A 12070-nucleotide genomic window follows, 5' to 3' on the forward strand; every position below is an offset into this window, starting at 1 on the left:
TCCAGACGCTTGTTCAGTTTTGCTTGCCTTGATTGATGTAGGGAAAGAATAGTATACCCCAATCAATAGCACAACTTAACCATGCTCCTTCAATGGAGGCTAGGCCGGTTGCAAACGAAGGTTCGCTCAAGGAGCCATCCTTCTTCAGAACCGAAAGTCAAGCCAGACCCTCTCGAACAAACCAAAAATACTGACAGACATGACTCGGGACATGTAGATAGTATGAAGGTAGAGAGACCCTCAGGTAATGCGCTATCAAGGCCACTGCGTGTTGCCTTCGTAAATCAAGGATCAACAAATGGTCGGTTGATCTTCTCAAAATAGCCATTGCTCTGATAGAGATGTGTCTCGAAGAATGGCGCCCGACGCCTTCATTGATAATTGTTGGCGATCCACGCGGCAACTGGGTAGCTCGATTCATCCTACTTAGGAGCCTGACCGTATGCGTTGTGCTGTCCCCAATACTGCTGCTGCTGTTGTTGCTGCTGCTGTTGCTGGGGTTGTTGAGATTGTTGGGGCTGTTGGGGCTGTTGGGCATGCTGGGCCTGCAGCTGTTGGAAGAAGTTCGGGTTTACGTATGCGCCAGAGATAGGGGGTGGGGGCGGGACGCCAGACCACACAGGCGGGACGGCCGGTGCCTGATGAGGGTAGCTGGGAGTTGACGATTGTTGCTGGGGCGCGGAAGCAGATGATGACGAGGACTGTTGTGGGTATTGATACGGTTGGCCCTGAGCCTGATTCCACGCCTGAAAGTTGAAGTTAAAAGCTCCTGCAAGCTGAGGGGGAGGAACAGGTGATTGGGTCGAGGGCCGGGGGAAGGAAATAGGGGGCGGTGGGAATGGAATTGGGATACGAGGCCAATGGCCACCGGGCATCGGGGGTGCTGCTCCTGGGGTTGCCCCGAAGGGAGGCGGGGGGATTTGAGCATTCGGGGGAATAGGAGGAGGCAGCTGTGTGTTGGGGAATGGAGGAGGTGCCGAAGTGTTCTCGTAGCCTCCATAGGAAGGGGCGGCAGCACCGCCACGTCCACCACGGTGGCCACCGGGCTTCCGATCAGCACCACGGTATCCGCCGCGCTGGCCACGTCCGCGGAATTCACCCCGGTTTCCACGGCTGAAGCCACCCCGCTGACCCTGACCACCATGTGCCGCGTTGAATCCGACCTCAGGCTTCGGTGGCAGTGAGGGCGGCCCTCCCTGACCAAAGCCTACGGGCCTAGCGAGAGGCCTGTAGGGACCATCGTCATCCTCGTCGTAGTTAAGCGTAGCGCTGGATACTGTGGGACTGTGGTCGAGGGTGGCACTGGATGCTGAGGGAGCATACGCAGTGCTCGGGGCGTACGACTGGTCACGAAGAACCTGCTCACGCAGACCCCCGCGTCCAGCCTTTCCACCACGCTTCTTCATCTTTAGCTGCTTCTTGTATTCGGCTTCCTTCTCGTCGTCGGAGAATTCCATTTCGTCAGCACCGACTTCTTCGTCGTGGAGATTGCTGGCATCGGTGCCCTTTTGTTTCTTGAGCTCCTGGGTGAAGACGTAGTTGGCGTGTTCAACGGAGTAGAAGATCTGTGTGCCGACCTCCAGGCCAAGCTCCTTAATCTCATCCTGGTTGGCAAAAGCGCAAGTGTACAGCGGGCTTTTGACATTGCCGATGATTTCAGCCAAGGCGCCGATGACCGTCCTGTCTTCCTTGCAGAGAACCGAACCCAAGTCGAGCACCTTGACCTCGCCGGGGACTCTAGACTTCATGACCACGGTATTCTCAACAATAAACTCGACGTGAGCCAGAGGCTCAATCTTCATTTCGGGGGTGATGACAACCTCGGGCTTGGGAATGATCTCCTCGACGATCTCGTTCTTGGTCCGCAATGGCGCGCCAGCTCCTTTTCCTTTGTTGGGTCCATCCTCTTCCTCCTCGTCAAGGCCGGCCATGAGCATCCTGACTGTTTCCTCCACGCCCAACACGGGGTGCGCATCTTCGTCATCCGAATCATCATCAGATGAGCTATCGGAGCTCGACTCCGAGGAAGATTCGTATGGCGACGAATCCTCTTCCCACTCAGGGTGTTCCTCCTCTTGAGCACCGTCTTGATCGCCATTGGTCATGTTTGCCGAACTGGTGGGAGCATCCAGCATACCATTGAGGGCGGCTTCGAGTGTAGAAGTGACGTCGGGGCTCGGAGGAGAGTCGAGGTTGGAAGCAGTGGGATTCTCGGTGGCAGTTTGTTGCTTGTTATCGCCGTGATTCGTCATGCTGACGTCTTCCTGTGCCTTTGCAGGCGTGCTGTCTAATTGCTTGGAATCAACATCCATAGCGTTCTCATCCTTCTTCTGCTCGGTCTTTGGCTTGGGCAACCCAAGCAATTGCGCAGGGTCAGCAGAGTTCACTGCCAGGACGTCCTGTCCGACGATGCTAGCGGCAGCGACAAGAAGATCAGGTGCAAAGTTGTCAGCGGGGAGCTGCTCGTTTGGCCTTGCCTGGCCAAGGCCTGGAATCTGGAAGGGGTGTTCAGACATGGCAAAGCGAGGCGAAGAAAAGGCAACAAGAGTGGTCTAGGCTGAATGTAGTGTTGTTGTCGAACAGGAATTTGCTCCGGTGACGATAGGGTGAATGCTGGTTGACAAGAGGTGGCAATGGTGTGCGAATTGACTGTAGCACCACGCGTCGCATAGGGTGCTTCTTGGGAAAGAAGATGAGTGCGCCTCTTCGTAGATATCGATCAATTCAAACTGCGATATCAAATACCAAACGCAGTCAATTCTCGAAGAAGGATATGAAGATCAACACTCTGTGAGCAAGATGATGGGATGGCGAAGGAAGGGGAAAGATTCAGGCAAAAAGCAACTTCCTTTGCAGGACCACTTCCTTATCGCGACTCTTATCGGGCATACCAAATCCAAAATTTGGGACATGGGTAAAAAAAAAAAAAAAAAAAAAAAAAAAAAAAAGTTATCGAGCCAGACCCCTGTCGAATGGCGGGCAAAGCTGCAGGAAGCACGGATTGGAATTGAATGCGCTACTCCCGTTGCGGACAAGCGCAGCACAAGCCCAGCTTGCCGAGCCTGCCTGGACCGACGTCTTCACGTGCATTGCCTGCACCGAATCAAACCTCTGATGGAGCGCTGTCCAATTGCGGGAGTGACGCAAGACGAGCTGCTGAAAATCCCCCAACTTTTCTGTTATTGTTGAACGCCAGACTCTGACCAGTTGCGGGTTGTGTTGTTGACCGCGGCTCATCCTGATAGCGCCAATGCTCTGACGGCATTTCTTCCTTTCCTTTAGCTTCCACTTTGTCTCCCTCCCTCCCAATTCCAACTTAATCTTGAATTCATCCGAAACACATCAGTTCCAAAGACAGCGACGATCCGATGCCACCACCTACCAGCGAAGCTCCCAAGAAGGAGTTTGTGCATCCCAAAGCCAAACATGCCAAGAAGCAGTTAGTGAAACCCAGCACCCATCACGATCATGACAAGCTCCCATTCTGCTTCACTCATGTCTGCTTGATATCTGTCGCTGGAACGTGCAGTTAACATCCGTTTTTCCAGGGCAATTCGAGATGCCTACGCGATCGAGCCCATCTCGGCCTTCTACATCTTCCTCGGAGCCAACCTGATTGCCGCTCTCTTCGCCCCCATCCAGGACTGTGACGAGACCTTCAATTACTGGGAACCAACACACTATCTGAGCCACGGCTATGGCCTCCAAACCTGGGAATACTCGCCCGACTATGCCATCCGAAACTGGCTTTACGTCGCCCTCCATGCCATTGTGGGCAATATCCGCAGACTGCTCCCTCACTCCAACAAGGTCGCCGAGTTCTACTTTGTCCGCTGTGTTCTGGCTTTCGTCTGCGCCCTCAGCCAAACGCTCATGTGGAGGGCTATCTGCTTGGCCCTGAACCCGAGGATCGGCCTGTTCTTTATCGTGGCGCTCGTATTTAGCCCCGGTAATTTCCACTCCAGCACCGCCTACCTGCCCTCCAGCTTCGCCATGTACATGGCCATGCTGGGAGCCGCCGCTTTCATCAACTGGCGTGGGGGTCTCAAGACTTCCATGGCCATGTTCTACTTTGCCATTGGTGGTGTGCTTGGGTGGCCTTTTGCCGCCGCCCTTTGCGCCCCTTTCTTGTTGGAGGAAGTCTTCTTTGCCCTGGTCGGCGATAAGGATCGCTTCTTTGAAGCCGCTCATCGTGTGGTCCGCGGTGTCGTTGCGGCTGGTCTGCTTGTGGTAGGTCACATCTCTTCTTTCGCCATTGTGCCCTCTTCTTGTAGCAAGTGCTAAGATGTTCTAGTTCGGGGACATGCTGGTCAACACCTTCTTTTACAGGAAGGTTGAGATTGCCTCCTGGAACATTGTCAAGTACAACATCTTTTCCAAGACGGGTGGGCCTGAGCTTTACGGCACTGAGCCGTGGGACTTTTACTTCAAGAACCTCACATTGAACTTCAATATCTGGTTTGTCTTGGCACTGTTCTCCCTCCCAATCTTGTTGCTGCAGAAGCTCCTGTCCAAGTCCGCCGAGACTTTCCAGACCGGCTTCCGCACCGTGGTCTTCTTGACCCCCTTCTACATGTGGCTCGCCATCTTCTCCCTCCAGCCCCACAAGGAAGAGCGGTTTATGTACCCTGCCTACCCCTTCCTTGCCCTCAATGCTGCGCTTGCTATCCACACTCTGCTCGCGGCCTTTGGAAATGCCGATCCCAAGAGCCTGGTTGGTAAAATCCCCGCCAAGCTGAAGCTCGGCGTGGTAGCCCTTGGCCTGCTCTTCTCCATGGCCATTGGTCTCGCTCGTATCTACGGTCTCTACACAGCCTACTCTGCACCTCTCTCCATCTACAAGCCCCTCTTCGAGGTAGGCGGCGAAGGCGACACCGTCTGCTTCGGCAAGGACTGGTACCGCTTCCCCAGCTCTTACTTCCTCCCCCGCGACATGCACGCCAAGTTCATCCGCTCCGAGTTCCGCGGTCTTCTGCCCGGTGAGTTCTCAGAGGCCGGCACCGGCTTTGGTCTCTTCAGCGGCACCTGGCTACCCACCAGCGGCTTGAATGACCGCAATGAGGAAGATCCGGGTAAGTATGTTGACCCCAAGACTTGCGTGTTTCTTGTCGACACGCAGTTCCCTGAGCAGCAGAAGGGTCTGGACTGGAAGGCGCCGCCCAACGAACCCGACTTTGTTGCGGACACGGAACACTGGGAAATCGTCAAGTGCGAGAAGTTCATGGATCCGGCGAGCACCAGCTTTCTGGCGAGGGCCTTGTGGCTGCCTGATTGGGAGATCATCCCGGAGAAGTTCAGGAGGAAGTGGGGACGTCATTGTTTGTTGAAGCGGAAGCAGTGAGTAGTCTGGGGCCTCTAGATGGCAGTGAAGAGGATGTTGGTGTATAGGTAGTTCAACATCCATACTATAGAGAAAAATGCGTACAGTACATACATGAAGAAGTGTGTACCGAAATGACCTTTCTGTACGTGCCGCCGCCCAGTGACTGAGATAACCATAATGTGCCGGGATGTTAGTGTTAGGGCGAGTATGTCAATCCTACAGAGAGTAGAAGAATAGAGGTTAGTGACTGGGCACTTTTCTGTAAATACTAAGTAAGCACTCGTCAACGGTAAGGTACTGCATGGCCCAAGGGAAAACAAGAACTTACCTACAAACCTAAAGTCGCACAACGGTATCACCAAATGTCTATTTATTGTTCGGCGCTTAGGGAGACCCACCTTCGCTACTACGCTATGCTACACTACAGCTGACGACGACGTCGATCATGTAAATTGGCTCGATGTATTATTCTCAAACTTCTCCTTTTCACTTTACTACCTCTTCTCAGTCCGGAAAGTCTTTCGACCTCACCGCAGTCTCATACTAGTAAAACTTCCTGAGCTCACCTATGCTCCATCCAGCTGAGCAGTTCCTACAGCACCATGATATCCCCATCCTCCGGCTGCCCAATGTCTTCTACCAACAGTAACACCTACACAGTCTCCTCATCTTCTGCCTCTTCCCCAATACCTTCATCATCCCATCTAGACCCCGATTCAAGATCCCACAAAGGATCCTACGAAGCAGTCCTCGAGTACTTCACCTCCAACTCCCTCCCTCTCCCATCCTACCTTCAAACGTATGACTCTTTCGTCTCTCACTTCTTTACCTCTACCGATAACCCCTCTTCGCTTTCACCAATAAACATACCACCACACCTCACTTCATATGAAGCTTTTATCCGGTATTCCATCACCAAAGCAGCCCCTGCAGCATCACTGCCTCCAACAATACCACTAAACCAATTCTGCCCCCGCTGCACCAAAGCCCTAGCATCATCCCCACCACCCCCCTCCCACGCTGTATGGTGGCGTCGCGGAGGCGAGCTATGTACCCCCGAGGAATTGTTTCATTCGGCCAGCGAGGGGCAATGTCAATTCTGCTGGTTTGTGATGGTGAAGGTGCTGAGGAGGCTTGTCGTTGGAGTCCAAGTCGAGGATGAGGAGGATTTGAAACAGAAAGTTGAGGAGGTATGGAGGGATGTGAAGTATCTACTGGTTGGACTGTCTTTTTGGGCGGAGGATAGGAGGGAAGATGTGTGGAGGGGGGAGGTGAGCGTTAGGTGTTTGCCGAGAGTGCCTCTAGGAAGGGAGAAGGATGTGGACGTGGATATGGAGGGGAAGGTAGTGGTTAGTGAGTTTGTCAGGTTGAGGAGGGGGTATATACCTGGTATGTGCCCAGAAACTGTCTAAAAGATCGACTTGAACAGTCAAGAAAGTAAAACAATAGCTAAAAGTCTTTTTTTTTCCGTAGGCCCCAGCTATCCCCCTTCCTTCCTTGCCTCCTTTCACACAGCCAGCGAACAAAGCTGGAACCAAGCCCTCGAATGGATCAACAACTGTCGTTCACACCCTCTGTGCAGCGCTGCCGAGACCATGGACTGTCACGAACGGCGTCCTGCGCGACTAATCGCCGTCGGACGTCCCGGAGACACGCACGTCCGAGTCATCGACACGGCCGGACTGGCTGTCTCCGAGACACCCTTCATGTCGCTGAGCCACTGCTGGGGAAAGGACGGGGTGCCCACCCAGCTCCTCAAGGAAAACTATGACCGTTTCACAAAGGAAGGTATCAAGCTCACCGAGCTGCCCAAGACCTTCAGGGACGCCATCCAGGTGACGCAGAGGTTGAACATCGTGCCCTACATCTGGATCGATTCTCTCTGCATTATTCAAGACTCTAAACAAGACTGGGACGACGAGTCGGTCAAGATGCAGTACGTTTATCGCAACTCGGTGCTTAACCTAGCCGCGGGAGCCTCGCCTAACTCTCATGGCGGGCTGTTCAACCCGCGCCATCCGCTTTCGACGGTACCTTGGTCTATAGAGGTACCGTTATCAGACGACGACGATAAAGACTACAACATAAAGAATAAGAAGTTTCTAACAAGCGAATACCGCTCCGAAAAGGAATCGGACCTCATCCTCTTCACACGCGGCTGGGTCCTCCAGGAACAACTCCTCGCTCGGCGCACCCTGATCTTCGGCAAGGAAGAACTGCACTGGGAGTGCGTAACCTGCGAAGCGAGCGAGTCATTCCCCTCGTCCATCGATAGGGAGCGCTGGGACGGTGATGTGAATGACAGGCGAACCATCTTTCAGCATCAGTGGGAGAACCTTACTGGAACCGACACTGGCAACAAGCTGGGTCCCGCTGATAATAGTGACACGAATGCCAAGCGGCACAAAGCCTGGGAACTCCTGGTCCAGACGTACTTCAGCCGGTCGCTGACCAAGGCCTCAGACAGACTGATAGCCATCTCCGGCATAGCGGAGCAACTGAGCGGTCGATGGGGTCCGGGGGTCACTTATCTGGCGGGATTGTGGTCGTACCGGCTCGTCCAGGGGCTTTTGTGGTATATGGGCGGCGAAGATCGGTGTGAGGAGCGGGATGCACAGGCGGCGCCTTCGTGGTCGTGGGCGTCGCTTGTGCCGGAGCATGTACCCGGTGTAACGGACCTGAAGCTGACATATGCAGAGGCCGCGTGTGTGGATGGCTTGGCGGAGGTTTTGGAGGCGCAGGTGACACCTGTCAGATCAACGAATCCATTTGGGCCGGTGATTCCTGGCTCTGGGAGTATCAAGCTTAGGGGGCCGGTGCTGCCGAGACCGAGGATTAGGAATAGGGATGGAAATTGTGAGGCTTATGATTTGGTTTTTGGAGCGAACGAGATGAGTTCGGAATTTAGGATGAACGAAAGCGGCGTATACGTCAATATGGCTACCAGTATGCCTGCTTATCTGCATTCGGATCAGTCTATCGCGGTGCGTTGGGACAATATCAATGATATGAAGGAAGATGAGGAGGAGGCTTACCTGGCGCCGCTCCAGGTGCAGCTTATAGAGGACGGGCCGGCAGGAACCCCGAGCAAACTTCAACTTGTTGGATTGGTTCTATTGAAGGCATCGTCGTGGGTCGCGGTACCACAGTTTCGAAGAGTGGGCTTGTTTTTCATCACTGACGAGGCGCCTCAGTGGAACTCTGCCCCTGACAATGAACTTCGAGACGGCGAACAACGGGACAACGAAACGGCTACTCACATGAACGTCGACTTTGAAAGCTCTTCGGACCCCGAATCTCGCGCCGTCCGATATCCGGACCCAAACCACCATCACCACCCGTCAGACACATACGACGACTCCAGTAACTCACAACCGGACGACGTTTGCTCCGACGATTCCTACTCATCTAACCCATTTGCCAACGCCACATGGGAAAGTGAGTCCGGTGAGGAAACAGAAAGAGATCCCGCCGAGTTCAACGAATACTATTACGAAGACTTCCCCGTCTGGGCATCGGGCATCGAACGCCTTAAGAACCAGGGCTTCCTTCGTAACATTGACGCATGGTTCGCTCAAGAAATTCAGCAAGGGCAACGATCGGATCCCTTGAAGGAAGACCCCTACGTTAACGGCCCACGTCCGCTTAACACCAATCTGGCAACGCGATACTCACCGTGTCTCCAACGGACGTTCTACCATCGAATTGATAGGTTTCTGGAGACCTGTCAGGCTGTGGCTCGACTTAAGCCTGACCTGGTGCTGGGTGGCGGGGAGGCAAACGGTTATTATGTTTATGAGATTGTGTGAAGGCCGAGTGAAGTTGGGTCGCTGTAGGCATTCAGGTTATCATGTTGAAAGGCTGAGGTTTTGATATCATCAATACAGCAGTAAACAGCCTAACGTCCGACACTGATATGAGCAGCGTACATATACATTGTCATCTTTGTTCTTTTTGAATAGATGGGCAGTGGATGCATTGGATGTCTTGAGGTCAGCATTAGTAGGGAATAACAGAACTTCGGCGACAGACCTGCCCTGCTCAAAGCACTCGAGTTGAGTGGTTGCCGGAATTGTACTGCGGTTCTGATCACCAAGTTCGCATTACGGAATTTCACCTTCCCAGGTAGTTGTGGTTGGTTGATCTGAAATGATGCAAGGGCGCTAGAATGGAAGGTCAGAGACAAAGCCAAAGCTAGTACCATCTATGACAGAAAATTTCAGATGGGGAGAAGAAAAGAGGAATAAATACTCTGGTCGAACACACAAGCGACAGCGGGACCCACATGCGGGTCGCCAACGCCGTTCGTTACAAACACCGCCCGCCACTCTACCAGGCGGCATGGAGATGCGCTCAAAGGGCATACCAATGGCACGCTGCCAGCGCTCAGATCTACCGGTATCGAGCTCATAACACGCAACAAACCGGCCGTTCTCACGCTCCGGCAGCCTCGACTACAAACGCCCAGGATGCATTCGACAACCCTCAACGTAGGTAGTATGGTCCAAGAGAGGCACCAGCAATCATCTGCCAGACAAAATGGGAGCTCATTCCAAGCGGGTCGGCGCAGCACCCCCAGGCAAACATAGCCGACTGCTTTACGACCAACTGTCACGGAGCCAAAAAGCCAAGCAATCGACAAACAGGGAATTCTATATCGCTCGATTCCTTCCTGTTTAAATACCTAGTCTATATCCGTCCTGTCGTGGATTATGTCCTGCTCTAGTTCAACGCCTGTGCCCCGTACACCTTCTCGAACTCCTTGCTGAACGGCTGGTCGATATACCCAACCGGCGACTTGGCCTTATAGAACGTATCCCTGTCATACTGGTTCAACTCGATGCCCTCCTTGATCCTAAACACCAGGTCCGGTGTCGAGATAAAGTGTCGCCCGAACGTAGCAACCACGTCCTTCTCCGGGAACTCGTAATCAACCAAATGCTTCGCCGTCTCGGGGGTAAGCCCGCCGGCGATCAGTAACGGCCCATCCCACAACTTGGCCGCAAAAGCCAAGCTCTCCTCATCCTCCCCGGGCTGAACATCCATATTCCCGGCAACTCGCGATTGTGTAAGATGCAGGTACGCCAGTCCAAACCCGTTGATCTTCCGAATCACATCCTCAAACTGCGGCACCAGATCCTTCTTCATCTTCATCCCCTGGAACGTGCTGTACGGACTGAGCCGGATGCCCGTCCTCTCGGCGCCGACAGCCTCCACCACAGCCTTGACCACCTCGAGCGCGAACCGCGACCGATTCTCGACGCTGCCACCGTATTCATCCGTCCGCTGGTTGCACGTGTCCTGAAGGAACTGATCAATCAGGTACCCGTTCGCGCCGTGGATTTCAACGCCATCGAACCCAGCCTCAATTGCGTTCTTGGCCGCGGCCGCATACTCGGCCACCCGCTCCCTGACCTCGGCCACCGTCATCTCCTCGGGCACTGGAGCCCCTTCCTCCATGGGCACGGCACTCGAGCTCTTGAGCTTGAACCCCCCCTCCTTAGCCAGCACCTCGGGGTTAGCAGCCCGCCCGAGCGACCACAACTGACAGAAAATGAAGCTGCCTTTGGCGTGCACGGCGTCGGTGATCTTCTTCCAGGCGGCGATCTGCGCGGCGTTGTAGATACCCGGGACGTTGTCGTAGCCGCCCGCCGCGGGGGAGATGAAGGTTGCTTCCGTAACGAGCAGGGTGCCCGGGACGGAGGCACGTTGCGAGTAGTAGGTGGTCATGAGCGGGACGATGGGGACGTGCTCGTCGTCAGAGCGGAAACGGGTCAGGGGGGCCATGGCAAGACGGTGGGCAAGGGTGATTCTGGGGGTGAGTTTGAGCGGCTGGAAGAGCCGGGACTCAGCAGCGGCGGCCATTGTGGATAGTGTTTCTACGTGGTTCCAGGGGTTGTTGACTGGGAGTTTTTAACGGCTCTATCTAGAGAAGACGGGTTGGGTATAACGAGTGAGGTTGTAATGTGTAGTGTAGTCTCTGAGAGATGAGAACACGTGTGCTTGTGCTAAGTATCTGAGACTTTTCATGAAGAGTCGTATACCAGAGATGGGTTCCCTCTATATACTCTATCAGTGTCTGCACGAAACCGGTTTGTATCATCGGTAGTATAGGCTCCACCACGATTTCAAATCAACGACACATCGGCGACATTCTCCGCTTCTCTATATCCCGGTATTCCCGATCGTGGTATTCGCTACCCACGGCACAAATCGGTACAGCCAAGGCGCCAGCCAAGCCCCTAATCCGTATAGGAAACCAGGGGTATGAATATGGTAAAAATGGCTATTTGCTGTGAGGTTGATTGATAATCAGTAGAATCTCCATCCGCCTCAATGATGTGATGAACGGCAGCCTGACCTGCCTAAATGGGATAGTTGAAGGTGAAGACTATCGGAAGACGTTTGGTGAGACCAAAAGGTTCATGACAAGTAGACTTGTCTCAGTGATGATGATCAGTTGACTACTACAGAACTATCTAGTGTCGAGGATTCTCGGGGTTCTTATACGTACCTTGTCCGTTTGTATGGACTGGCTTACCTCGCGCTTCTCTCTAGGAGGAGCGTCGGGGGAAGTACGAAATCGGCTGAATAAGTTATAAAAGCGTCAACACAACTTGGGATAGGGATCTAATGACAAGCATTTTACTGCCTTATTTAGGTATCTTTCTGGCTGTGTTTTTCATTCTACTTTCAAATAAGTTTCTGTCGCCGCGTTCAGGCCTTCTTCAGGCTCTGAGCATTTCG

At 53.6% G+C, this 12070-nt stretch overlaps 4 protein-coding genes across 4 annotated transcripts; 2 read left to right on the forward strand and 2 right to left on the reverse strand.

Moving 5' to 3' along the window:
* Positions 1-373: 373 nt before the first annotated feature.
* Positions 374-2658, reverse strand: B0T23DRAFT_220302 (Gar1/Naf1 RNA binding region-domain-containing protein). Its single transcript, XM_062833714.1, has one exon. It carries the CDS (start codon positions 2514-2516, stop codon positions 423-425), a length of 2094 nt encoding a protein of 697 aa, XP_062690126.1. The 5' UTR covers positions 2517-2658; the 3' UTR covers positions 374-422.
* Positions 2659-3184: 526 nt separating this feature from the next.
* Positions 3185-5623, forward strand: B0T23DRAFT_387124 (Alg9-like mannosyltransferase family-domain-containing protein). Its single transcript, XM_062837665.1, has 3 exons — positions 3185-3439; positions 3549-4230; positions 4295-5623. Exons 1-3 carry the CDS (start codon positions 3369-3371, stop codon positions 5339-5341), a joined length of 1800 nt encoding a protein of 599 aa, XP_062690127.1. The 5' UTR covers positions 3185-3368; the 3' UTR covers positions 5342-5623.
* Positions 5624-5812: 189 nt separating this feature from the next.
* Positions 5813-9370, forward strand: B0T23DRAFT_220320 (protein TOL). Its single transcript, XM_062833715.1, has 2 exons — positions 5813-6712; positions 6797-9370. The coding sequence occupies exons 1-2, from the start codon at positions 5926-5928 to the stop codon at positions 9130-9132; spliced, it is 3123 nt and encodes a 1040-aa protein (XP_062690128.1). The 5' UTR covers positions 5813-5925; the 3' UTR covers positions 9133-9370.
* A 318-nt stretch (positions 9371-9688) lies between these two features.
* On the reverse strand, positions 9689-11407 carry B0T23DRAFT_220331 (uncharacterized protein). Its single transcript, XM_062833716.1, has one exon. The coding sequence runs from the start codon at positions 11186-11188 to the stop codon at positions 10046-10048; it is 1143 nt and encodes a 380-aa protein (XP_062690129.1). The 5' UTR covers positions 11189-11407; the 3' UTR covers positions 9689-10045.
* Positions 11408-12070: the final 663 nt, after the last annotated feature.

The sequence above is a fragment of the Neurospora hispaniola genome (genome assembly GCF_033458365.1).
Source record: "Neurospora hispaniola strain FGSC 10403 chromosome Unknown B0T23scaffold_7, whole genome shotgun sequence".
Taxonomy (NCBI): domain Eukaryota; kingdom Fungi; phylum Ascomycota; class Sordariomycetes; order Sordariales; family Sordariaceae; genus Neurospora; species Neurospora hispaniola.

Bases quoted from the DNA above. Each gene is read 5' to 3' on its own strand.
- B0T23DRAFT_220302 (XM_062833714.1), bottom strand. From the start codon at position 2,516: ATGTCTGAACACCCCTTCCAGATTCCAGGCCTTGGCCAGGCAAGGCCA.
- B0T23DRAFT_387124 (XM_062837665.1), top strand. From the start codon at position 3,369: ATGCCACCACCTACCAGCGAAGCTCCCAAGAAGGAGTTTGTGCATCCC. The intron at 3,440-3,548 runs GTTAGTGAAACC...CCGTTTTTCCAG, and splicing joins GCCAAACATGCCAAGAAGCA to GGCAATTCGAGATGCCTACG. The intron at 4,231-4,294 runs GTAGGTCACATC...AAGATGTTCTAG, and splicing joins TTGCGGCTGGTCTGCTTGTG to TTCGGGGACATGCTGGTCAA.
- B0T23DRAFT_220320 (XM_062833715.1), top strand. From the start codon at position 5,926: ATGATATCCCCATCCTCCGGCTGCCCAATGTCTTCTACCAACAGTAAC. The intron at 6,713-6,796 runs GTATGTGCCCAG...TTTTTTCCGTAG, and splicing joins GAGGAGGGGGTATATACCTG to GCCCCAGCTATCCCCCTTCC.
- B0T23DRAFT_220331 (XM_062833716.1), bottom strand. From the start codon at position 11,188: ATGGCCGCCGCTGCTGAGTCCCGGCTCTTCCAGCCGCTCAAACTCACC.